At 48.2% G+C, this 25083-nt stretch overlaps 1 protein-coding gene across 12 annotated transcripts in view; it reads right to left on the bottom strand.

Annotated features, from left to right (window-relative positions):
* Window positions 1–1547: 1547 nt before the first annotated feature.
* C2H10orf90 (chromosome 2 C10orf90 homolog) overlaps window positions 1548–25083 on the bottom strand; it is a 385456-nt gene continuing 361920 nt past the window's right edge. For 10 of the 12 annotated variants that reach the window (XM_081533101.1, XM_081533149.1, XM_081533183.1 and 7 more), the window contains 4 exons: window positions 22829–23006; window positions 5996–6059; window positions 1769–1868; window positions 1548–1680 (listed from right to left, as the gene is read on the bottom strand). In XM_081533101.1, coding sequence (XP_081389227.1) covers window positions 1642–1680; window positions 1769–1868; window positions 5996–6059; window positions 22829–23006 — 381 coding nt within the window. In that variant the 3' untranslated portion in view covers window positions 1548–1641. Of the gene's footprint in view, window positions 1681–1768; window positions 1869–5995; window positions 6060–11387; window positions 12490–21719; window positions 21905–22828; window positions 23007–25083 lie in introns of those variants that run through there. The other 2 variants (XR_014066432.1, XM_081533129.1) reach the window with 2 other exon arrangements.

Genomic DNA, 25083 nt, shown 5'->3' with positions numbered 1-25083 from the left:
ACAAAACCCAAATTAACCTTAAGGGCAAGCATAACCGCACTGTCAAAACTGTTTCTAAGAATGAGAAGAGCTTGAGAAAGTACAAAGTCTGCAAAGCATCCAGTGTGTATGACTGACTTTTGCTGTAGCAACACCCACAGATTCAACAGTCTTGCTGGTGCATCTTCTCAGTGCCAATCTGAAGGACTAAGAGATGAACAACCGGTGGCCTTGTGCTCAGGGTTTCTGAGGACACTCTACTTCCACATCTATGTAGAGATGACAAGAAACACTCTGGCTGTTTGCTCTGGGCCAGACATCCTTCTAAGCGCTCAACTCACTGCCTTATATTCCATTCCCATAGTAAACCTAAGGAGAAGGCACTGGAATGATCTCTGTTTGATGGAGAGATGAGCAGACTGAGGGAAGTGAAGTAACTACCCATGCCAGCTCTTTATCATCCTACATGTCCCTATGTGCCCTTCTTTGCCTTCTCTGTTCAAGTGGATCCAGGCCCTTGAAATGTTTCCCTCTGCCCACTCCCCAATGCCAAGCTTTGCCAGTAGAGGGAGCAGGAGAGACACTGCAGGAGGAGAAGGGACCCGGACATCAGGAAGCTCAAGGGCCCTTACCTGGTGGTTCTGATGGCCAGAAGGTGGTGGACCAGGAGCAGGTCAGAGGTTCCCCCTGGAACTTGGCAACATTTCTCTCTGAGCACCACCTGCACTGGCTACTTGGTTCATAACACAGAACATGGGACAGGGCAACACTTTTTGTAATAGTTGCATTTATTTCCATTTTTGGTAAAACTATTGTTCTTCACTCCCCAAACACATTTATAAATAATGGACATTGTAAGGATTTGGAGGAACAAATGGCAGAGTTGGAGCCATCAGGCCATTTTCAGCCATGCAGCTCTTTTGGTGGGGGGTGGGGGTGGCTTGCCAAGAACACTGATGTGGCCTACAACTCTTTTCCAGCCAATTCTGCCCTCATGGCTTCCGTGGATATACACTCTTTTGCTGAATGAAGACAGGTGCTAGGCGTGGGGTGGGGGTGGTGGGGGCAGCTCTGACCACCTGAGGTCACCGAGAAACAGGTTCCCAGTCTCAGACAGAGCAGCCGCCTAGCTCCAAAGTCACCTCCAGTATTAATGGTACAGACATCCGGAGGAGTTCCAAACACACTGTGCTATGGTCCAAAACCTGGAGTTTGCAGAACTGGAAGAAGTTGGGGGTGGTATTTTTAAAGTGATGTATTTAGGTCCTAGAAATTTGATGAAAAAGAAAAAAAAAAACCAGTCCCCAGGGATCTAAGTCCATGAGCGCATAGAAGGCCTTTGTGCCTGGGTGGAAATGGTAAGGGTAAACATCAGAAGCAAAAGGTAAAATTCAGAAGTCAAAAAATGAAAGGACTGTATCAAGTGGGTTCTGTTGGGTTGATTACCCCACTGCAGTCTGAAGATCCATTTCCTCAAGGGTTATCGTTTCTGCTTGGTTTGGGTCAGCAATTCAGGAAGCTATGCTTTGCTTTATGGAAAAAAAAACACATCAAAAGTAAAATAAGTGTTTCATGTCATGAAGATATGGTTAAGTTTAATGGTTTGTCCAGCGTTTGAAGTCATCTCAGGTCCAGGTAGAGGGTTGGCAGGGCAGTCGGTGGTTAGACCGCATTCCTTTGAAGGAGCTGGTCCAGTAATTGCTGGGGAAGCAGAGACAGAGACGTCAGGTTCAGACTCAGCATCTGGGCACCGTACACCCGTCACGCCTGCTGGCGGCCGGGCCGTTACCTTTTTGAAGACTTCGGCCCGGAGTCTGTTACTCTGTAAGATCACCCTTTTCTTTTGCTCCTCTTTTTTCTTCCTAACTTCCGGCAAGTTATTATAGATTCTGAAACAAATTGAGAAAACATTCTGAAACGGTAGCGAGGCAGCGGGCGTTTGCCGTGGCTCTGCCTCCTGCCTTGTCGGCAGGCGCTTCCACTTCAAAGGGCAGATCAGCCCCCTCTGGACCACCCTGCGTCTCAGAGACACCGGGGCCCGGGTCTCCCCTGACCGGCTTCAGATGGGGCGGCCTAGGCGGGGACTGTGCAGTAGATGGGGCCCCACCCAGGGCAGAGAGGGAGGGGCCAGGGGTTTACTTAGAAGTCACGTTTCTTTCTCTCCGTCCTCTGAGATAACTGATCACTTGCTTGTAAAATGAGAGGTGCCGGGCCTACTGCCTTGGCCACTGTGAGTGTGCACGTGTGTGTACGTGCTCAGTCAGTCGTGCCCAGCTCTTTGCGACCCCGTGGACTGTAGCCCACCGGGCTCCTCTGTCCGTGGGATTTCCCAGGCAAGCATACTGGGGTGGGTTGCCATGTCCTCCTCCAGGGGATCTTCCCGACCCAGGGATCAAACCCATCTCCTGCATCTCCTGTATTGGCAGGTGGATTCTCTACCATCTGAGCCACCTGGGAAGCCCCTTGAGTATAAACTTACTTTTTACCAAATACTTTTTTTGCCACTCAGTTTTTGTCTTCCTATGACTTGGAAAAGGAGCGGCAAATCTGTGAATGTCGCTGGGGTTGTATTGGAGCAGCACTCATACAAACTGTGTGTGTCTGCCTCTCCACCTACTGCGTTCCCGATTAAGCTGCTCCAAACACAGCTCAGGCGCAAGGATCACATGCTTGTCCTGGTGCTAAGTTAGGAGCTTCCACGACACCAGCAGGGCCTCAGGGAGCCTCCTTGGGGCCCCTCCTTCTTATTTCCCTACAGAGACTGCATACGTACTGACGCCAAACAAGATTTTGGCTGGCATCCATGGACAGAGAGGGGACACTGCAGCCTGAGCTTTGAGGATGCTGTACCAGTGACATGTGGCTGAACATCTCTTTTATTTTCCCTCATGTTTGAAAGCCCAACAAAATTTAACATGTTCCCCAATTAAAATAATAATTACAAAGTATGAAAAGATTGATGATGGCAACATTAGCAAGGAATCATCTTGGTTAATGGGTATTAGGCTAATCAACTTTTTTATGAGTTTATCTTTTAAAATTATCTTTTACTGAATATACAGCTGATTTACAGTGTGGCTGTAATCAGTATAGCTGACTTACGGTGTTGTGTTAGTTTCAGGTGTACAGCAGTGATTTAGCTTATACATGTATGTATATTCTTTTTCAGATAGGTTATTAAAAAATACTGAGTCCACTTTCCGATGCTGCACAGTAGGTCCTTGTTGATTATCTGTTTTACATACAGTAGTATGCATCCTTAACCCCAAACTCCTAATTTATCCCTCCCCACCTTTTCCCCCTGGTAAGCATAAGTTTCTTTTCTAAGTCTGTGGGTCTATTTCTGTTTTGCAGGTAAATTCATTTATATCATTATTTTTTTAGATTCCACATATAAGCGATGTCATATGACATTTGATCATATGACATCTGTCTGACCTACTTCACGTAGTATGATCATCTCTAGGTCCACCCATGTTGTTGCAAATGGTGATATTTGATTCTTTTTCTGGCTGAGTAGTATTCCATTGTATATGTGATTCACATCTTGATCCATTCATCTGTTGGTGGACACTGAGGTGTCTTTCATGTCTTGGCGATTGTGAATAGTGCTGCTATGAACACTGGGGTGCACGTATCTCTTCAAATTACAGTTTTATCTGGGTATATGTCCAGGAGTGGGCTTGCAGGATCATATGGTAGCTCTATGTCCAATTTTTAAGGATCCTCCATGCTGTTCTTCTTAGGGGCTATACCAATGTACATTCGCACCAACAGTGTAGGACGGTCCCTTACTAGACTAATCATCTGACATGAATTTTCCCGGGTAGCCCTCACAACAGGTGGAAGAGATGTCATACAGTGTCCTGTTGTTATGGGAGTGAGGAACCCCAGGCCCAGCAAGGTCATGAGGCCAGTGACATCCCTAAGCTGGTGAATGAGGAGCTGAGAGCTCAGCCTTGGTCTGCTTGACTTCTTGCAACACTGGCCCCCAATCACATAACATAAAGTAACCCAGAAACTGCTTGCGCCCATCAGAGTGCCTGGCACAGAGGGCGTCAGCATGGTATGAATTAATGAGTACACACACGACTGCCAAGTCCAGGAGCTGTTCTAGAAGGAACCAGGAGAAGGTAGTCAGGACCAGTAGGAAAGATGACATGTCCCAAAGCTCCACAGTGGAAATCCTTCTGCACCCATAGAGGCACATCATCTGGATCTTAACAATCTGATCATGTGGGGTGTTCAGGATAAAAATTCTTAGGCCTCAATCCTGGAGCTTCTGCTGCAGTATTTTCTTAAAAGAACATCCTTAACAAATTATGGTTCATTTACGCAATGGACCACTCTGCATCAGTGAAGAAAATCATCCATATTTGTATCTTCTGACATAGAAAGATCTCACAGACATAAAGTAAAAGAAGCAAGCTACAGAAAGATAATATATAGCATGATCCCATTTATGGTCAGAAATTAGATAATTGTATACGTACAAGTAAATGTCTGTTTTCAGATAGAGAGCAAGGCCTGGAAGGGTATAAAGGATGCTGATACTTATGGTGCTTCTGGAGGCAGGAGAAGGTTGGGGAAGTGGGGTAGGAGCGGGGATAGCTGGTCATGAGGGACTTCAGTTCTCTCTCCTGTGCTTGAATTTTTAAAATGAAAGTGTGATTTAGTAATAGAATTAACAACAAAGAACACGAAAGAAAAGAAAGCTCCATTATGATTCTGCGGGGGAGTGAAGTCAGAGAGCCGGGGTCTGAGTCCACTCAGGGCAGACCACAGAGTAGGTGCCTCACCGACTATATCTGAGGAGCCCCGGCCTCCAGCCAGGGAAGCCGTGATGGGGGAAACAGCACCACTGCTCACTGGTCCTCTCAGAGGCTGTTCTGTCTTCAGTAAGATGACAGGGCGATGCTCTGTCCATGGATGCAGCTTTGAGATCTAGCATTTTAATTTCAAGCCTCCACAATAGTGGCTTTGGGCTTAGGGACCAGGAGGAGACCATTTGGTTGAATTTCCCTCCAAATTGAAAAAGGAATACATTGGGCATGAAGTGTACATGGCTTCATACTTCTGAAACAGCAGGTCTTGACCCCCAGTGGCCCTTTCAAACCCCAGTTAGAGTGCTGTGAAGCCGGTGGTTAATGGCAGGGTTACCCTCCTCCCCACTGACACTTTTTTCCTATTTACAGAGAGATTCCCTATAGATAATCAAAGCTGGCTAATGATCATGGAAACAATATAATCATGGGAAAAGCAGAGATTTTGTGCCTGGAGTGGGGAGAAATGTACTCTTCCTATTTCAATGGTTTCTCTCAGTTGCACTATCAGTTTGGTTTAATTATTATAATTCCCCCTAGTGCCAGATACTTTATTATAAACTAATGACATGTTACTTGCATGAACTTGGCGAACTCTGCCGGGCTATTACATGTGGATTGGGAGGCCCGAGCTCAGGAAGAATGGCAGCCTTTGTGTGCTGGTAAGAACGAGGGGGCGTCCAGAACTGCAACCAGCCAAGCAGGACACGGACAGCTTGTGGCAGCCGGGCGCCCAGAAGGCCGGCTTGTGGCCTCTGCGGTTCTGCTGGCCCCTCACACTGTCCACCTCCAGGCCTGGATGCTTTCCTGCAGGTCTGGAGACCCAGCTCCTCCCCCTCTTATGAAATTACCTGTGAAGGTGCACAGTGACAAACGGCACCTGCCCAGAGCAATGGCAGGAACACGCAGAAGCATTTCTGCTGAGTCTGGGGATCTCTTAGAGACCCATTACCGGACTGGTTCAGAACTCAAGACCCACCACCTTCCTAAGGGGTTTCCAAGAACAACATCAACATTCAGAGGTGCAATTTGGCAACTGCACTCCTTTGGGCCAGCTTTTCAAATTCACGGCCAAGAAGACCTCAGAGCTCAAACGTGGACCTAGAAGTAGTGGCCCCGTTGGACAGTGCCTGCATCCAGCAAGCCACCCTTCCTTCCCCCACTTTTTTGACCTCATGCAATAAACCAAGTACCTTTTAGATCGCATGTGCATCTCCTTCTCTGAAATGTACCTTTCTTTGGGTTTGAACAAGTTATCTGAAAAAAAAAAAAGGAAAGATGATTAATTTCAGAAGATACGGATGTTGCCCTTATCTAGAAAAACATCACGGCAGGCTTGCTTGACTCTCTGTTATCCGTCCTTAATCTAAGACCAGCCTGTTATAAACATAGCAGGACTCAGTAGACACATACCATGCATGATTGTATCAAAATCGACAACCTACAGGTTGGCCTTGACAACAGTCAAATACAGCATGAAGTTCAAGGTCAGCTCTAACAGACTTCATTGGCAGTGACTCCTTTGCAGGCTTCATTGAGCAATAAAGAGTCACAGTTTACTGGGGTCATGCCAGGGTAGCACAAAAACGTGTTTTAGCATCGCTCTGGGTGCAGGGCCGGTGGATGGTCATCCCATCTACACATCAATCACACTAGGCTTTTGGTGCCTCTGAGAACACTGAGAGTGGGAGCTTTCGCTCACCACTGCAGTCTCCATCATGGATGGTCAGCCTCTACTCCCTTTCTAAGGGGGTGGGGGGACGGACTAGTCCTTTCCAAGGTCAGAAAATGTAATGGACAACAGCATAACAGTAACATCTGTCTAGTGTCCTTTGAGAAAGTGCCCAGTGGCTACACATCACCGAGTCTAGAATGTCTTTTAATGAAAGTACACACTGCTAATTGCAAGGATGTTTACAGATTGCACTCATAAAAATGGTCTGCACTTTTTTTTTAGAAAGAAAAAATATAGTGAGTACCCTTTTGATACAACTCTGAGATTCCTGAGAGACTCTTGGCCCTATAGATTAGCCAAGAGTCTGGCACCCCAAAATGCTCCTGGGGTGCTTGCTGCATGGGGATGCATCTGAGTGGCTATCACACAAACTGCCTGGAACACCTGGATGGTAACCAGCACACCAGCCTTCTCTCAGCAGAAGTAGATGGTGACTCAGCACCCTTTGGTCATGGAACTAAGGCAGGCTCCGGGCATCCCCAGCCAAGACCCCACCAGGCTTCAATGAGTCTCCCCACCTGGGCCTGTTCCCCGTCTTCAACACTCCAGCGGAGCCATTTCAGATACCCCAAGCTTGAGAATGTGCAGAATTTTTCAAGAATATACAAGAAGGCAGACCAGAGGCAAGGATATGAAGATGTCTTTTCTGTCTGGGGATCTATAACACAGCTCTGATTTACAATATGGAAACGACACAGTGGCTGAGCTTGTCTTCCGTCTGGTTATAAACATAAAAGATGGTACCGTTACTCAACCTCAAAGACAAGATTCAAAGGAGAAACAAGAAAAAGGAGAAAGAAATCAGAAGAATTTTCACAGAGAAGGGGAAACATCCCCAGTGTTTGGAAAGGCATTGGGCCATATGAACCAGGAGAGTCGACCTCACCACAAGGACTCTTATCTGCCAAGGAACCAGGAGAGTCAACCTCACCACGAGGACTCTGATCTGCCAAGGAGCCAGGAGAGTCAACCTCACCACGAGGACTCTGATCTGCCAAGGAACCAGGAGAGCAACCTCACCACGAGGACTCTGATCTGCCAAGGAACCAGGAGAGTCAACCTCACCACGAGGACTCTGATCTGCCAAGGAACCAGGAGAGTCAACCTCACCACGAGGACTCTGATCTGCCAAGGAGCCAGGAGAGCAACCTTACCACGAGGACTCTGATCTGCCAAGGAACCAGGAGAGCAACCTTACCACGAGGACTCTGATCTGCCAAGACACATCCCAGTGCCCACCCTCCCCTCTCGATCTAGACAGGGCCAGGCCAGAACCCAAGACCTCAGGAAGAGCCCAACAGCATTCCAAAGAAATGGGGCTGTTGCCAAGGCAGTCAGGGTCTCAGGCAAGCAAATATGTGTCTTCCTACAGACTCCCACTCCAGGGAGAAGGAGCCGCCTGCAGACTTAGATTCCAGCATTCCTCAGGAGCGACTCGGGATGAGGGAGAGTCTGGTGTGGACCAAGGCAGGGGCCCCAGGGGGATAGAAAAGCTATGAATGGCCTGTAAAACACTTAAAAATCTCAGCTCAATTGTATGTGGTCTCCCCTCAGATATTAGCTTTGTTTTTGTTTTGGTTCAGCTTGATTTATTTCTTTTGAGCACCTGACACCACAATGAAGCTTTGGTCTCATTTCCAAGAGGACACAAGCGAATGTGAGTATTGGGCACCTCCTCTGTTTTGTTTTCTGACTCTTCTCCACCCGCTGTGCCTCAGCACAAGTTTAAATTCTGGGCCCAGCGGCCGACGTAGGTGCAAAACAAGCAGGTCTGCATCCAGGAGTGCCGACCCCAGCCCCACACCTCGCGGTGGTCGCTGTTGACTTTGAGTTTTCCTAACAGCACCAGGCTCATCGGATGAGCAATGGAGGCTTTCTAGATGCCAGGGAAGAGAGGAAGAGAGCATAGTTCTGCCTCCCCGGAGGAAGTTGTTTGAAATAAATCATCGTGTGTTGTAATGGCTCCCGACCTCACTAGAGCGAAAAAAAGAAAAAAAGCACATTTGGCACTTTGAGAGGGAAGGCGGCCGGAAGAGGGAGAGGGCGGAGTGACACCGCAGGGTCAGCACTACCAGTTATAATAAACTGCTAGCATTTATTGGGTCTCAATAGGTCTTCACACCAACCGTGTGACGTGCTCGTAATTTTTGCATTTCAGGGTCAGAAAATCAAAGTTCAAAGGGCCAAGGGTCCCCTGCGGGTCATTCAGTGAATGAGTGAGCGACAGAGCTGGGTTTCAGTCCAAACCAGTCCATCTGGCCCTGCCCACACACGCCCTCAATCTCAGAACACGGTCACCAACCTATGGTTTCAGAATCCATCTTTAGGGAGCCCTGACAAGTGCTGGTCAGTTTCCCGGGCGATTATTCCAAAATTTCTTTCTCTTCCCCCTTCCTCCTACATTGGAAGGAGCAATGACTATGCCTCCAAGGGATGCTCAGAAGGAAAAAAAACACTGATAAGGTCTTGCCACCATGAGACTTCATGATTGAGGGAGGAGCTGGAGAATGAACAGGCCAGCTACAAAGTATCAAGTGAGTGTTGTGATGAAAATGAATCGCTGGCCACTTGGTCAAGTGGGTCCTGGGGGTGGTCAGGAAGGCCCCTTGAGGAGGATGTATTTTACTATGACCCAAATGAGCTGGCTGTGGGGGCCAGTAGAGGGAGAATGAGGAAGGACTGGGGGGCCATGGTGCATACAGTGCTAGGAAGGAGGGCATGAGAAGGCAGGTGGGGAACAGAGATGACAGTAAAGACCGCCATGGTCCTCCACCCAGGCCACAATTCACCACTGCCTGCAGAGTGTGACCATGATTCCCATGCGTAGGCACTGGGATCTAAACCAGAATCTCCCATGGTTCTAGTGGGCACCATGTAATAGGGAACAACAAATCTGACTCTGTATTAGATCCGTTTCATTAAGCTTTGTATTCTATTGCTTTTGCTTTGAGTTAAGAATGTTCCCAAAGCCTGAAATATACAGAAGAGCCCTTTGTCAAGGCTCTGACCTTTAAGGGTGTAACACTCTTTCATTCATATAGAGATGAAAAGTTGCAAAACAGAAAATAACATTTGTCCTGTTGGAGGTTTACAGGAACCTCATGACACCTGCAAGAACAAAGGATTCCCACACCGAGAAGTTTGCAAAAGCCAACGCCTCCCTCACTCACCATGCCTTTAAAAATGCTTTGCTGAAACCCTTAGGGGAGTCTGGACTTTTTAGGGGCACAAGCCACCCATTTTCCTTATATGGCTCTCCAATAAACCTTTCTCTGCTACAAACCCCTATATTTTGGGGTATTGTTTGGCTACACTATGCATTGGGCACACAAACCTGCATTTGGTAACTGCTGGAGGTGGGAACCATCCTTGTTGGGTTTTGCAAGCCTATTAAGGAGAATTTCAAGTCTGTTGAGTGTTCCTTCAGAGTAAGAGAGACAGAGAACCACCTGAGGTTTTAAGTAGGGGTTCTGATTTGGATTCCCAAAGCACGGCTCCAGCAGCTGTTCAGAATATGCATCAACTGGGTACAGTAAGGGCTTCCTGGGTGGCTCAGATGGTAAAGAATCCGCCTGCAATGCAGGAGACCTGGGTTCGATCCCTGAGTTGGAAAAATCCCCTGGAAAAGGAAATGGCAACCCGTTCCAGTATTCTTGCCTGGAGAATCTCCACGGGCAGAGAAGCCTGGTGGGCTACAGTCATGGGGTCACAAAGTGTCAGACACGATTGAGTGACTAAACACACAGGGTACATTCAAACACGGCTGCAGGGAGACGGGTCAGACCATTGTGGTTGGGTAAGCAGTGCTCAGCACAACTGGGAAGTAGGACAACTCAGGACTCAGCTACACCCACAGAACAGGAGCCAAGAGAGTTGTGAAGGTGGGACAGAAAACCAGACTTTATGGGGGAGTTTGGGGTTAGCAGAGGCAAATTATTACATACAGAATGGATAAGCAACAAAGTCCTACTGTGTAGCACAGGGAACTGTATTCAACACCTTATGATAAACTATAATGGAAAAGAATATGAAAAAGAATGTACGTGTATATATATGTATAACTGAATCACTTTGCTATACAGCAGAAATTAACATAATGTTGTAAATTAACTATAGTTGAATAAAATAAAAAGAAAGAAAGAAGGAAAGAAAAACAGGCTTTGGGTTAGAGCTACCCTTCATTTGACTGTTTAACTTTCACCTGTTGGGTGCTCAGTAGCCTCAAGGATCAGAAAGACAAAGGGCTCACAGCCCAGGGCGAGAGGCAGATACGCGTGGCCTTCAGGTGTCACTACTGACATCTGCATAGGGAGAGGGCTCATGGGGGTTGTGCGGTCCATCATGGAAGGGATGCAACTGGGGAGACTTCACAGAAGGACACAGTTGAACTGAATCTTAAAAAAGAAAGTGGCATCCTGATAGTGAGAGGGAGTCCAGGAGTAAGGTGGCCCAGGTGGAAACACAGCAAGATTACGAGGACCGGTCTACAGCAAGAGACGGTTTTTCAAGGAAATATGCAGCCGGCTCCACTGGGGACCACGTTTTACAGGATGGAAACCATCCTGCACACACTTTGCTCAGAAATACAGCGAAAGCCCATCTATCCATACCCTTTTAATGGAAATTTTGCCTTTATAAAATTAAAGTGACTGGTGAGAACAATTTTCAGCCAGCTTATGGATCTTTTATGGATTTTCCTTGAAGCTTCGTGTATTCTAATTCACTAATATGGAGGCAAGAACTGAGGCTGTATTTGGGTCCTATTATCATTCAAATAGAGCAGGCTTTCCCCCCCCTTAACACAATTACTAAAGTAGTAAATTGCCCATTTCTGTCTTTCTGGAAAATTCTTTTTCTTTTTTTTTTTAAAACCTGGCTGTCTGGTGTCTGGCTCATTATTGATTCCAAACTACTAGCCTATTGCTAAGTTCATGAGTTAAGGCCAGACACACGATGTGAGCAAACAACCAGCTACGAAGATTTTGGTGCCTCTGAGGCTATTCTTGGGGAGCAGCTGAGTACAAGCCCAACATCGCATTAATAAAAACACGTGGGTGTTTATCACAACCCTCACCTCATATGTGCAAACACACGTGCACACACAGGACAGGTGACCTGAACACTCAGCCAACGGTGTCACCAGAGGCAATAAGAGTCACATGGACACCAGTGTGATGTGTTGTTTATGAGGCCAGAGCTCATTTTCCTCCACACAGAGCCCTTATCTACAGCTCTGATTGCAAGGCTTCATTTTTCCTATTGAACAAGTAATCTAAATGATAATCAAGTTCACACTGGATTTATCAGTGCAGCGCCCTTGCAGAAGCTGATTTTCAGCAGTCACCCTGAGCACTTTGAAGAATCTTTTAGAATGTGCTTCCCCCAGCTTTCAAACACCAAAGCTAAGGGATGCCTGTTGGAGAGAATCCAGCCAGGAGCCAATAAGCCAGTTTGGAGTAGAGATGCCACGTCTACACTGCCCAGTATCTTCTGAGAAAGACATGGCCTACCCAAAGGAATGGAAATGGGGTGTGTCTTAGGGAAGAAAATCTCTAGAGGATTTTTCCCCTGAAAAAGAGGCCCCAGGAGGTGTGTATTCTAAGCTCACAAGGGAGGCTGTTCATTATGCCAGTTTCAAAGCCAGGGAGCAGCTGGCCTTCCTGCGGCTGGAATTATTGCATCATGGTCTTCGGGAGTTGAACCCAGCTACCTGCACATTATTTCCATTGGGCTCATCTTATCAGGATCTCTAATTTGCTGACATAGGCAACAGCCAAGGGTCTACCTTGGACTAATTAGCCCTCCAGAAACTAAACGGTGTGCATTGCACCATAGAAAAGCTAGTTAAAGACTCACAGGTTGTTCACCTCCAAAGTGCTCTTGTGATGATAAAATCCTGTGCTGGATAAACATCGTCATTTTCCTGAAATCCTTCTATGCTTCTGTGGGACCCTGAAGGACAGTTTCACATGGTGAGCCACCCATTCCAGGCACCTGGGTAGTGAGTGGAGGCTGCATGTTTCATTTACATAAAAATAATGCTCTACAACACAATAAGAAAATGACCATTCGGATCCAAAGAGAGATACTAATGTCACAGTTTAGAGATGTAAGGAGGCTCTCAGATCCTTCAGGTAAAGGCATCCAAAATTAAGAAATGAAAGATAAACCAGAGGTCTGCAGAGAAATCTATTTCTCTTTCCATGCTCAGGTCAAGAAATGAGGTATCACGGGCTTCTGGTTAATGCAAGTGCATTGTTCTCTGCAGAGAGCTTGGTTCCTGCACATGCAGACTGATCCTCAAGTTTAGAGCAGAATCACTATCCTGGGGACTCTGTGAACACACAGGGTGCTGGGCGCTAAGAGATGCATTTGAGAAAGGGTCTGCCCCTGGGTGTGGGCTTCCCGGGTGGCTCAGTTGGTAAAGAATCTGCCTGCAATGCAGGAGACATAGGTCTGATCCCTGGGTTGGGAAGATCCCCTGGAGAAGGACATGGCAACCCACTCCACTATTCTTGCCTGGAGAATTCCATGGACAGAGGAGCTTGGCAGGCTACAGTCCATGGGGCTGTAAAGAGTCAGACACGACTGAGCATGCACACACATTGACACTGACCTGCCCCTAGGCATGAGCAGTGGGAGAGTTATGAGAAGGGCCCACCAGGCACTCTGGAAGCCCACGAACCTTCCCACATATCCTCATAAGGTAGAATCCTTGATGCAGCATGGGCAGACCAGGGACCATGGCTTCTGTTCCCCCAGCTAGAACAGCCAGATCTCCAAGTCAAATTGTTTAAAAGGAGTCTTACCACAATTCCGTTGCTCTCTCTCTCAGACCCAAGAGCTCCATCATAAGCTGCTTTCCCATCTGTCCCTCAGGGCCCTCTCCTTTATGGTTCTAGATTCAGTTTACTTGACTGTCTGCTGTAAGGAGCCCCTGAACAGGCTGAAATCACGCAAATTCAGTTCACCCAGCTGTCTGCTGTATCAGAGACTTGAAGACCCGCTCAGATCCCCACACAGGACCAGACACTCACACACTGAACCCTCAAGGGCTCCCATCAGCTGCCTAAAATGTGCATTTTTCCCCCTGGATTCAGCAAAACAAGGTACAGCATTTCTCACAATGAACTCACTGGTGAATTTAAAGGCGAACCAAAGGAGCTAGGCAGCCTTACCAGCCTCAAACGTTTAATGACCCCAGTTCCCAGTGACCTCATTATACATGGCAGGAAATCATCATTGGTTTCTGCTTCAGGAAAATAATACAAGTGTTAGTACGTTAAGCATCGTGTTTTTATGATGTACCTTTGATGTTTCCTTTGGCCTGTCTGACCCTCCACACCATGAAAGAGGTATCCACTTGGGATCCAAGTCTGCAGACCTGAATCAGGTTAGGCCTCAGCTTGGTGCTCTTTGCCCTGGAACTGGCCACTCAAGCTTGCTGGTCTCCTGTTCCTCCTCTGCTCCATGCAGGGGCAGCATCTGCTTTAAAGGTCCTAGGAAGATCTCACCAGAATGGTCCATATGAGGATGCGCTATAACCTGGGAGATGCCAGCAGCAGCCACAATGCTAACAGGCACCAGTCTCCAAGCATCCCCTGCCCTGGGCCCCATTTGTGACTCAATTCATCCCGTGATTCAGGAAAACAGGTGTTTTCCTCTTTACAGATGAGCGGAGGTCTCGAAGGTGAGTAACTTAACCTCAGGTCTCAAAGTAAGAAGCTAAGAGGCCTGAGAATCGAGTCATTGATGGAATTAATGGGCTGTTTATTCTCTGCAGAAGATAGATGGCCACAGTTCTCAAAGTGGGGCTGATGCTTTCACAGAAACACCAACATCTGTGCGGTGTCTGCTTCCCCTTCCTTCCCCGAAGCAGCAGCATCAGCATCACTGGGGAACTTGTCACAAATCAAAGTTCTTACCCCTGTCCCAAGTCAGCTGGATCAGAAGTTCTGAGGCTGAACCAGTGTCCTATGAGCTCTCAAATCCTGCAGGGGATTCTGACTTGCTCAGGTTTGGGAGGACCAGTGAGAGAAGATAACAAGAATGATAAGGAAAACAGCCAAGTCCCTCCAGGGGTTTCCAGGCTTTGAGGAAGGACTTCCAAATATTATACAGGAAGCCCAGGAACATTTGCATTTCAGATCAACAATGAAACATTTTTAGCATAAGTATATCCTATACTCTTAGTGAAGCCTCTTGATGAAGGTGAAAAAGGAGAGTGAAAAAGCTGGCTTAAAACTCGACGTTCAAAAAAATGAAGATTGTGGCATCTGGTCCCTTCACTTCAGGGCAAAAAGATGAGGAAGAGAAGGAAACAGCGACACAAAATCACTGTGGGCGGTGACGGCAGCCACAGAATTAAAAGGCGCCTGCTCCTTGGAAGAAAAGCTATGACAGACCTAGAGAGCATATTAAAAAGCAGAGACATCACTTTTTTGACCAAGATCCATATAGTCAGAGCTATGGTTTTTTCAGTAGTCATGTATGGACGTGAGAGTTGAACCATAAAGAAAGCTGAGCACCGAAGAACTGATGCTTTTGAGTTGTGATGCTGGAGCAGACTCTTGAGAGTCCCTTGGACAGCAAGGAGATCAAACCAGTCAACCCTAAAGGAAATCAACCCTGAATAGTCATTGGAAGGACTAACGCTGAAGCTGAAGCTCCAATACTTTGGCCACCTGATGCGAGGAGCTGACTCATTAGAAAAGACCCTGATGCTGGGAAAGATTGAGGGTAGTAGGAGAAGAGGGTGACGGAGGATGAGATGGTTGGATGGCATCACTGACTCAGTGGACATGAGTTTGAGCAACTCCAGGAGATGGTGAGGGACTGGGAAGCCTGGCGTGCTGCAGTCCATGTAGTAGCAGAATCGGACACGACTTAGCAACTGCACTACAATAATATTCCATGTAATATTTGGGGCCCTACTTATGCTAAAAGAAGTTTTGATGCCCTGAAATGCAAATTTAACTGGGCACCCTGTATTTTCACTTAATGAATCTGGCATCCCAATTTTGAGTGTGTGAAGAAACTCTCTCTGCCTTGGCAGCAGATAATCAGGTCGCCGGCTCCAGAGCCCCCACTGGCATCGTCTGATGCAGCTGTCTGTGTCATGGGGAAGGCAATTCTCTGCCCCAGTTCCACAGTTACTCCTCTGGTAGCTTATTGCTTTTCTGCCATTTTCAGCCCTTGGTGTGGGGAGCGCCACCCTCCCTGGTTATTTCACGGTGTGACGCTGGTGAAGTGCTTTCCGAAGGGGTTTTGACTGGCTCCTCTTTCTCTGCTGGACTCCGCTGGGTGACTGTGATGGCCTTGTAACATCTGCCAGGGGAGCCCACACGGAGAGAGGTCCAGCACCTGTCAGTGGACAAGCTTCCAGTGAGGCAAGCTGGCCACAGTCTGTTAAACTGCCACCACACCCTGCCACCCAGAGGTCCCCAGGCTCCTCATTCACCGCTTTCTGGCACTGCCAGACAAAAGGGATTCAGATAAGGAGAATAAGACCTTCTTCCCGCAGTCTCAGATTTTTGTGGGAAATGGCAGGTTGAAATTCCAGTTGGAGCTTCTTTAGCAAAGCATGGTATTAGGGTTGGCCAAAGAGCTTGTTAGGGTTTTTCCTTCACATCTTTTAGAAAAAAACCCGAATGAAGCTCTTGGCCAACCCAATAGATAGTCTTAAAAGCAAAGATTCCTAGAGCTATGTTTCCAAAGTGGATGCTCAGGAATTAGATAAAAGCACTGCAAGGTCAAAGAAGTTTAGAGAAAATAAGCTTAAAACAAATGTAAGCAGGCTTCACTGTTGCAGGACTTATCAGTGCCTTTAACATACATGGGCATTGTAAATCTCCAAGAGAATACAGCTTACAAAATAATCCAAAGGAACTGGTCTCCCTCTTGAATGTATTTTTGATTGTCTAGGCTTAAGGATGCTGGGGGAAAGGTGACAATTGCAGAACAGTAGCAAGTTATAATTAGTTTTCAGTTTTCAAAGTTGTTATTTGTGGCTATAAAATAGGATTTTGAATATATACAATGTGATACACTGCCTTCACATTTTCTTAAGAATGTGTCTGTGTGTGCACACGCACATGTGCGTGTGTGGGCTGAGTGGCAAGTTTAAATTAGTCATGTAAAGAAACTGTGGCAATGGCTCAAGTCATACTTCACCATGAAACAGCAACATCTAGAACACGTCTGAATGGCTAGCTGTTGATCTGGGAGTCACTGCTTGCTCAGTTCCAGGGTTTCCCAGCATTATTTAGAGAACCACAAAATATGGTGATTTATAGATGATGAATAAACTTTCATTCTGGTTGCCAAGTAGATTTATATCCTTAGTGTCACCGAAAGGTTTATTACTGAACTGCACTGGGGGATAAAAGGGAAATCATTTGGAAAATAAAATCCAGGCAATTGGGCGAGTTCCCATAAAGACTTTTTTCCTTACCACTCTGCAATTCTGTGTTTTTACCTTGCATTATTTTAATTGGAAATAACACTGTCCTACAGCTCTACTTCTAATCAATAGACATAAATTGATTTTTTCTTCCTGTGTTTTTTAGGGAAAAAAAAAAACAATACACAACACCTTTATCTTTGGTCTGCGAAGTATACCAATAACAGCAACATGCAAATATCTTTGAATCAGGGAAACAGTCTTTTAGCTAAATCATGCTTCTTGTTTTCTTTGCAGACTGATGAAGTAACAATTGACTTTTATCTGATAAGCACATTTTAAAATCCCTTTGTGAGCAATGGGAGAACTAGCTCCAAATATTTTTTCAGATGATTGATGGAAAAACATCCAGGAGATCAGATTGGAGATTGTAGGGATGGTGTGGCCAGCACTAGCTGTGTGATGAATAGCACATTTTTATTACTGCGATGACTTCTCCAGCCATCTCATATCTGCTGGGTCACTTCTCTAGCTTGATGCTCAGGGAATGCAAATTAATTTTAATACTTGTTCCAGCCAAAAATCATCAGTGAAAGCAGATCGGCTGGAGAAGGAATTCTGCAGTGCCTTCCGGAGAATTCCTCTCCTCTACTGGTCCGTGATCTGAATGGCTGTGCTTGGCTCACCTTGGGAAGTGTGGATAACGCAGTTCAGATCAAGCTGCTTGGCTTTGCTACACACAGCAGAGCTTGTCAGGATGACTTGGTGTGGTGTGTGTGCCCACTGGCACTTAGAATCTAGGGAGATTTTGCTGGCATACTCACAGGACTATAACCCAAAGTGGAAAGGTAAGGAGGTAGGGCATCTAAGAGATATACAAGAGATGGGACTGTTCCAATAGAAGAGGTGGGGAGGTGGAGACTGGATGAAAATAGTCAGGGAGGGCTTCCTGGAAGAAGGGCTTTCCTGAAACCATCTTCCTGATGGGTTTCCTACACATTTATGGCTTAGGAGACCATCAGAAAGAGCCACGAGGACTACTCCAACTGTCAGGGGAAAGAAACTGAGATGGAGGCAGGCCAACCTGGGCTGTTTCAGCATGCCTGGCTTTCTGACCATCTGTGGCACTGAATACAGGGAGCAACAGTGATTCATGTGAGTGAAGGGCTCGACTTCTCAGCCAAAGTCACCACACGGTGACAGGAATCAGAGGCAAGAGCCTTAGAGGTGAGAGACTGAGACTGAGGCTGGGCTTGAGCTGGGCTAGGGAGGTTAGGCAGGACGCCGCAGGGCAGAACAGCAGAGGGCAGACAGAATTCTATCAGGCAGTTTGGGGGACCAACGGTGCATACTCCCAGGGGTAAGGAAAGACAGCCTGTGACCAACTGGGAAAAGGAGGCAGGGGTGCCAGTCAGGCTTGGAGGGGTCTGGGATGCAGGGTGGGGGCAGAATCCAGGGAGGCCTGAAGGCTGGAGATGAGGAGGGCTCAGGTGGGGGAGCCACAGCTAGGGCTGGACAAAGCCACAGACTGGTCCCCAGGAGACAATGACCAAGCCCCTCTACCTGTGGGTGACGCTGTTGTTGTTCAGTCACCGAGTCGTGTCCAACTCTCTGCAACCTCATGGCCTGCAGGACATCCGGCTTCCCTGTCCTTCACTATCTCCCAGAGTTGGTTCAAATTCATGTTCATTGAGTTGGTGATGCCATCCAACCATCTCATCCTCTGCCGCCCTCTTCTCCCTTTGCCTTCAAACTTGCCCAGCGTCAGGGTCTTTTCCAATGAGTCGTCCCTTCACATCCAGTCAAAGTATCAGAGCTGTACCACCTACTAAGTGTAGGTGCTGAACCGCCTGCCACTTGTGGGTGCTGTACTGGTGCTTCTCACGTGCTTTCAGCCCATCCCGCCCCCCGATGCGTCCTGCAGGGCAGAGCAAGGACTGCTTCTGGAACACTGATCCCCAGGTTACAGTCGGCCCTCGAACAGGACCAGCCCGTGCCCCTGGGACACAGGGAGCTGAGCAGAGACAAAGGGGAAGCCCCACCTAGAGCCCCAGGTAACTCTGGGGACAGGGGGCATGCAAAGCTCCGACTGGGGAAGGAGGCAGAGGCATACCGGTTAAACGGTTGGCATCTCAGGAGTTGAGAGCTAAGGCCGGCCTCCCAGCCTCCTCCCCAGCCTCCTCGAGGCTCATCTCCTCTCTGTGACTTGGCAGTCACCACGTTCCGCTAATTCCATCACCCAAGAACCTCTGCATCTGTCACCCTTCTGTGCTTCACTGCCCTGCCCTAGCCCGCCTTCATGTCCTGCCTGGAGCTACGCAGCCTCAGCTTTGATCACAGAATAAGGAGAACACTGGAAGCAGCATATACAACTGGGGCCCCCTTGGACTCCTCCCTGGCACCTCCATCTCTCCCTTTGCTCCCCACCCCCATCTACAGTCCAACCACAGCTGACCTGAGCACTCGGCGACCCCTCCCTATGCAGCTTTCACATCCTCCGCCAGCACACCCTGCCCTCCCCACCCTGGACCATGACCCAGCTGCAGGGTCTCTCCTCAGTACCAGGTCTCCTCCATCAGGACCATATCCCATGGCAGGAGCAAAGTGGGTTGCCATGGCAACCCCCTTCCATGGCACTTAGCAAATCCCAAGATCACAGCCTTTTTTACCTGTGTGCTTTCCCCCAGGGTTGAGGAGGTCCACGGGACCAGGGGCTGTGCCCGGCACACAGCGAGTCCTCAAGAAAAGTTTTCTGAGGGATGGAGGAAGATGTTTATGCCACTGCTAGAGCCAAGCCCAGGGGCCCAGGAGGCTCCCAGACAAGGCAAGAAAGAGGCCACGTATTTGTGAGCTTTGGGAATATAAGCCATAGATGATGACTGAGTCAAAACAGACTGGGGTTGCTGGCAGGACCTTTATAATGCTACTTCCTGGACATTCTTGGGTCCCAGCTGGTCGTGAAAATCCCCTATCTCCACACAGGAGCCTAGTGAACACACACATGTTTGTGCACGTACACACATGTGCCCACACACGTGTCACTGCCCCTGTCCCTTAAGACTGCCCTGGATTCATTGGCCAACAGGAAGCAGAGCTGGCTCGCATCCGGCGCATGCTTTGCCCCCAGTCCTTGCTCGAGGGGGCGTCTGTCAGCTGCTGGGGGCTCCATCTAAACCCCTCAGGTCTGAGCCAGGAGGGCCCTGAACAGAGGCAGCTAACCCAGCTCGGAAAGCAAGCCAAGTCTTCCTTCTAACAGACGCCTTGACACTGTAGCGGGAGCTCATTCACGCATATGATTTAGTAACTAATTTAGCATGTAAGAAAAGCATCTGCATCCCGCTTTTATCATCTTGCCAGCAGACAGGCTGAAGACGAGATGCGGCCTCTAGACGTGCCTAATGGGGCCTTAAGCACTCCTGCGCTTGTCCAGAGCTCACACGAGGCTCTGGTTTCAGAACTTGTCTGAGTGGGCCGGCCTAACACAAACAAACACGAGGGTAAACCTCTCATCAGCCATAAATACCGCGGGGATCAGAGGAGCGGCTGTAAAATTGTGTGCCGGAGCCCTCCCAGAGCACTCCAGTCATCAGGACTGTCTCGGAACTGGGGAAATAAAAAGGTGCCTCGGTTATTTAAAACTACTGGCTGAGTCTCATCATCTTTTATTATTATACACGATTTTAAGATTTTCAGTCAAAGGAATGTGAACATGTGAGGGTGATATCTGTTTTGGGGCAAAACATCACTGTTGGAGGAAAGTAGATAAAACTGCCCTATGCAGTCTCTCCTCCACCAAAGGTATGTTTCCTCCTGTCCCCGTGACTTGATTTAGAAATCGGATCCTTGCAGGTGTGTGCAAGTTAAAATGAGGTCAGGCTGGGTGGAGGTGGACCTTATCCAATGACCGGGGTCCTTGTGAGAGGAGGGAATTTGGACACAGACACAAGGGGGATGGAGGCAGGGAACAGAATGATGCAACTATAAGCCAAGAAATGCCAGAAGTTGCCAGAAGCTATCAGAGCCGGAAGAGAGGCAGAGCCTGGATCTCTCTGAGCCTCCAAGAGAAAGCACTCCAGTGGACACCTGGATTTTGGACTTCTGGCCTCTAGACTGTGAGACAATCAATTTCTGTTCCTTGAGCCACCCAGCCTCGGGCCTTTTCTTACAGCAGCCCTAGGAAATGAATACATGGGAAAAGGCAGCCTCCCTCTGACATTTGAGATGGTGATATTCCAGGCCACTGGGGCCCTCGGTATGGCATGGCTGGACGGCAGCTGGCCCAGGGGACAAGGATGAATGTTCTCATGCCTAATGAGTTCCCAAACGCTCAGGAGTCTCCATTTTTTTCTACACAAAATGATGGGAGCTGACTGAAAAGGAAGCCTGATAGACACCACTTTTTGTGTATACAAATGTTGAGCTCTAACGTGACACTTTCACATTTGTTGAGAACACATTCGCTTATCTAACCATCTTCATCAAGCAGGATCTTCAAAACTGGAGGCCAAGTGGCCCTCACACCACGGGCACCATGGGTACCCTGGCAGCCCTCCCCAGGACAAGCCTGGACCCTGAAAGCCCTGGGGGGGACCCCCAGCTGTGGCTGACACTTGGTTCCTCTTGCCAACTTGACACATCTGCACCTGAACCCAGATTGCTCTCTGTTGAGCCAGAAACGAAGGAGCCTCCAGAGAACACACCCACATAGCCAATATCTGCCAATCAGCTTCAAACGCCGACGTGAGACACATTTCCAGGCAGGAAAAGTCTTTGCACATACATTTTGCCGAGTTCCTTTCCTTAGCATCATGGGAAGGGTCACCAGGGCCGAGCAGCAGGTGTCCCGCCAGATCCTTCACTGCGGGAAGGATGCGTTCAAGTTCGCCCTTGCCGAGGTCTTGGACGACTCCCCCAGAAGAGCTCTCGGTGGGGGTGCGGGGGTGGGCGGAGGGGGGCTCAGCACGCCTGCGGTTAACAGGAATCCTATTCCAATACCTGCTGTCCCCCAGCCGCTCTGTAAGATCCTGGTAATATTTGCTAAGCTGCATTTTATTGACTATGGTTATTTCCCTAGAGGACTTTTATTCAGAATCAGACCAATGATTTCACCTCCTGGGGCCCAGAACATTTTGCTAGGAAGATCTTGTTCCTCTATCCAAAGAAATAAAACAGAGGTTTCCCCAGGCCTCCAGATTTTAAGATTTGAGTTGGCAGGCCATCAGAATATGCTCCCATGTCCCCATCCTTGCCCTTGTCTCTTCTTGTTATTCTTTCTGGTTTAATAGTCTGTTTATTATCTCCACGAACAAAAGGACGGAGGCCAGCCTCTCTCACCAAGCTCTCCTTGGCTCCCTGCGTGGGTCTGGCCCAGAGAAGATTCCCGATACCGCCTTCTCCAGGGAGTCCAGGAGCACCGCCCTCACAGGGTCCCCGTGACACCCACCTCCCAGGGCTCCCAAAGCTGTCCAGCCCGATGCTGAGCTCGCAGCAGGAAAGGGGTTTTGAGATGACGAATGTTGATGCAGACAAACTGGAGTCAACCTCTCACCCTGAGACCGGTTTTCAATCTATTCAGGGCAAAGAGGAGCTCTTGGAGTATCTGTTATGGAGCCAAGAATTTGAACTGGCTACCCTGGCTGCCACAGCACTTCTTTCCCGGCTGAAATGGGAGATGTGTGTCCCCAGCTATTTCTGCTGAATTCAGGGCCCGCGGATCACCTCTGAAGACGGGCGGGCTCCCAGGGTGGGTTGTGTGACCCCGAGGTTTGGGCACTTGGGTGAACACCAGTCCTGCATGTCAGGGGCACCGTTGGGACCATCGGCTCGGACTAAGGTCCCCGCCCTGGGGTCCCGCGTCACGCCCGCCCTCCTGAGCCAGCTGCAGCTTACCGCTGAGAGGGTGGGGGATGGTGAACTGCTTCTTGTTGGCACGGACAGGAAGGAGACTCTGCTTCGGTGCCAGGCTCTCCTTCCGCTGGGCTTTTCTCTGCTGGACCATGTGCTCTAGCTTCTTCAGACGTTCTTGTGAGCGAGAAATGAACTGAGGCTTGCGGACTTCTAGGGCCTCCTAGAGGAGCCAAGAAAACATTTTACTAAGGTATGCCTGCTTATATATTCATGTATTTATTTTTTATTTCTTGGCCACACTGCAAGGTAGGCAGAATCTTTGTTCCCCAGCCAGGGATCGAACCCACACCTCCTGTATCGGAACCACAGAGTCCTAACCACTGGGGAGCTCCCAAAACCTTTTAAGAGAAGTGTCATGGAAAGGCAATGCATCCATCTGATTTGGTCAAGAGGCTGATCAAAAGTACAGTGCAAGAGCATGCCCTAATTTTCTTGCAACACCTCATGGACAGATGGCCACAGACCTGTTGATGATGCAGGTCTCAGCACTGAGGGCCCCACTGTAGCATGACTGAGGTACCAGCACCAAAGTCACACCTCTGCCCATTTCTCCTTCCACTGGCAATTCTTTCATTTCCAACAGATCAAAATCTGAATGCCCCGAAATGCCATATTCCAAGGTGACATGGATAGGAAAGGAATGCAAGCCTTAGGAGTCACCTGCTTCTCCCGGGGGCTGGATGCCTTCAAAAGCTCAGAATGAGATCATTCTCCCAGCATGACTCGTGTATCTTTTCAGGAGAAGTAATCGTAGCGAACGGAAATAACTTCTCCCCCCAGGAAGAAAGAGCTGGTGGGAGAGTTTTTCTTTGCAAAACGGTTCTGTAGACTCTATAGAGGAGGTCAGAATCCCCGTGCTTTCTCTTCAGCCTCATCTATCTCTGTGTCCCCGACTCCATGTGTGAACAAAGCTCCCCACACAGGTTTACTGAAGAAGAATAACCACCGCTGATACGTCCTGCTCTGTGCTAGACACTGACCTCGACGCTCTGTGTGCCTCTGTCATCTAAGAATCCCTGCACTATTCTGGAAGGCAGATATATTTCTGCCCAGGAGCCACGAGCTCCTGGATGGCACAGGCTGTGTCTCCTCCACTTTGTGCCCTGCACAGCCAGCGCCCCAGCTCTGCACACGGCAGGTGCTCAGCACGGACCCCCCAGAGCTGCGGCCACAGCAGAAATACCCTAGGCCCCATTCCTCTCCCAGCCCTCGGGGAGCTCACAGTTTCCAGGCAGAGGGCGGCATGGGCTCCATCTGCGTCATGGATGTGCCCCTGGCTGTTGTGCCAGGAAAGGAGTCTCCTGATCGCTTGGCCTCCAAGGCGCCAGCCTGCCGGGAGCCAGCTCACGAGATCCCACCCATGACAGAGTCATGAGGAGAAGGACTGATTGAGCAGAGCTTCTCAGGCCTCAGGGATTCTCGGAAGGCTGCCTCAGCGCTCACCTTAAAGATGATATCTGTCTTTCTGATGTTTGCTATAATAAACCTCTTCTTATTTTCTGTGACTTAGGCAAAAGGCCTTTCCTGATTCTCTTCTAAAATAGATCAATCTGAAACCTCAATCGACAAGGCCCCTGAACGGTAGCACCCTAATAAAATTATCTAGGATATAGAGTATGCTAATCTAAATTCCTCTTGCTAGCATATTGGTTTGTTTAATAAATGTACCTGTACCTTTGGAGCTAATGTGCATGACTGCTCCTTAACAATAAACAATACTGAGAGCCTCCACACAGAAAGCCCCAATGAGCACAGAGCCCTTCGTAGGAAAAAAGGCTTATTAGGAAATATAAGAGATATTGCTTTATGAAACGGATACTTAGTCTATATTTACTCACTATGTTTTTGCTCTTAACGTATTTAGCCTATATAATGAAAACATAATAGCTAGAGATTTATATAAATAGAAGTTTAGCTTTAATACAAATAATAAGACGATTGTTAATTCAGCTGGTGATTTTGCTAAGCACTGACCTTGGTGCTACATTGTTTTCAGCTTGCTGTGCCATGACTTTTTGGGACCACATTCTTCTCTGTTAGGCTCAAGGCATAAGACAGAGTACAGAAAACAGGTTTTACCTTGAAACTCTGAGTTTATGAATTCTTTCTTTGTCATAATCTTCTGTGCCTGTATTCTTTAGAAAAATGTAACCCTGGTACTTTCTGTGCCTGATGCAAAAGTGTCCTGGCTGATCAACCCTTATCAATAAAAGAGTCACCAGATGTTAGCAGGCCTC

The sequence above is a fragment of the Giraffa tippelskirchi genome, chromosome 2 (genome assembly GCF_054371585.1).
Source record: "Giraffa tippelskirchi isolate mGirTip1 chromosome 2, T2T-mGirTip1v1.2.pri, whole genome shotgun sequence".
Taxonomy (NCBI): Eukaryota; Metazoa; Chordata; class Mammalia; order Artiodactyla; family Giraffidae; genus Giraffa; species Giraffa tippelskirchi.
This window is presented reverse-complemented; position numbering and strand designations above follow the sequence as displayed.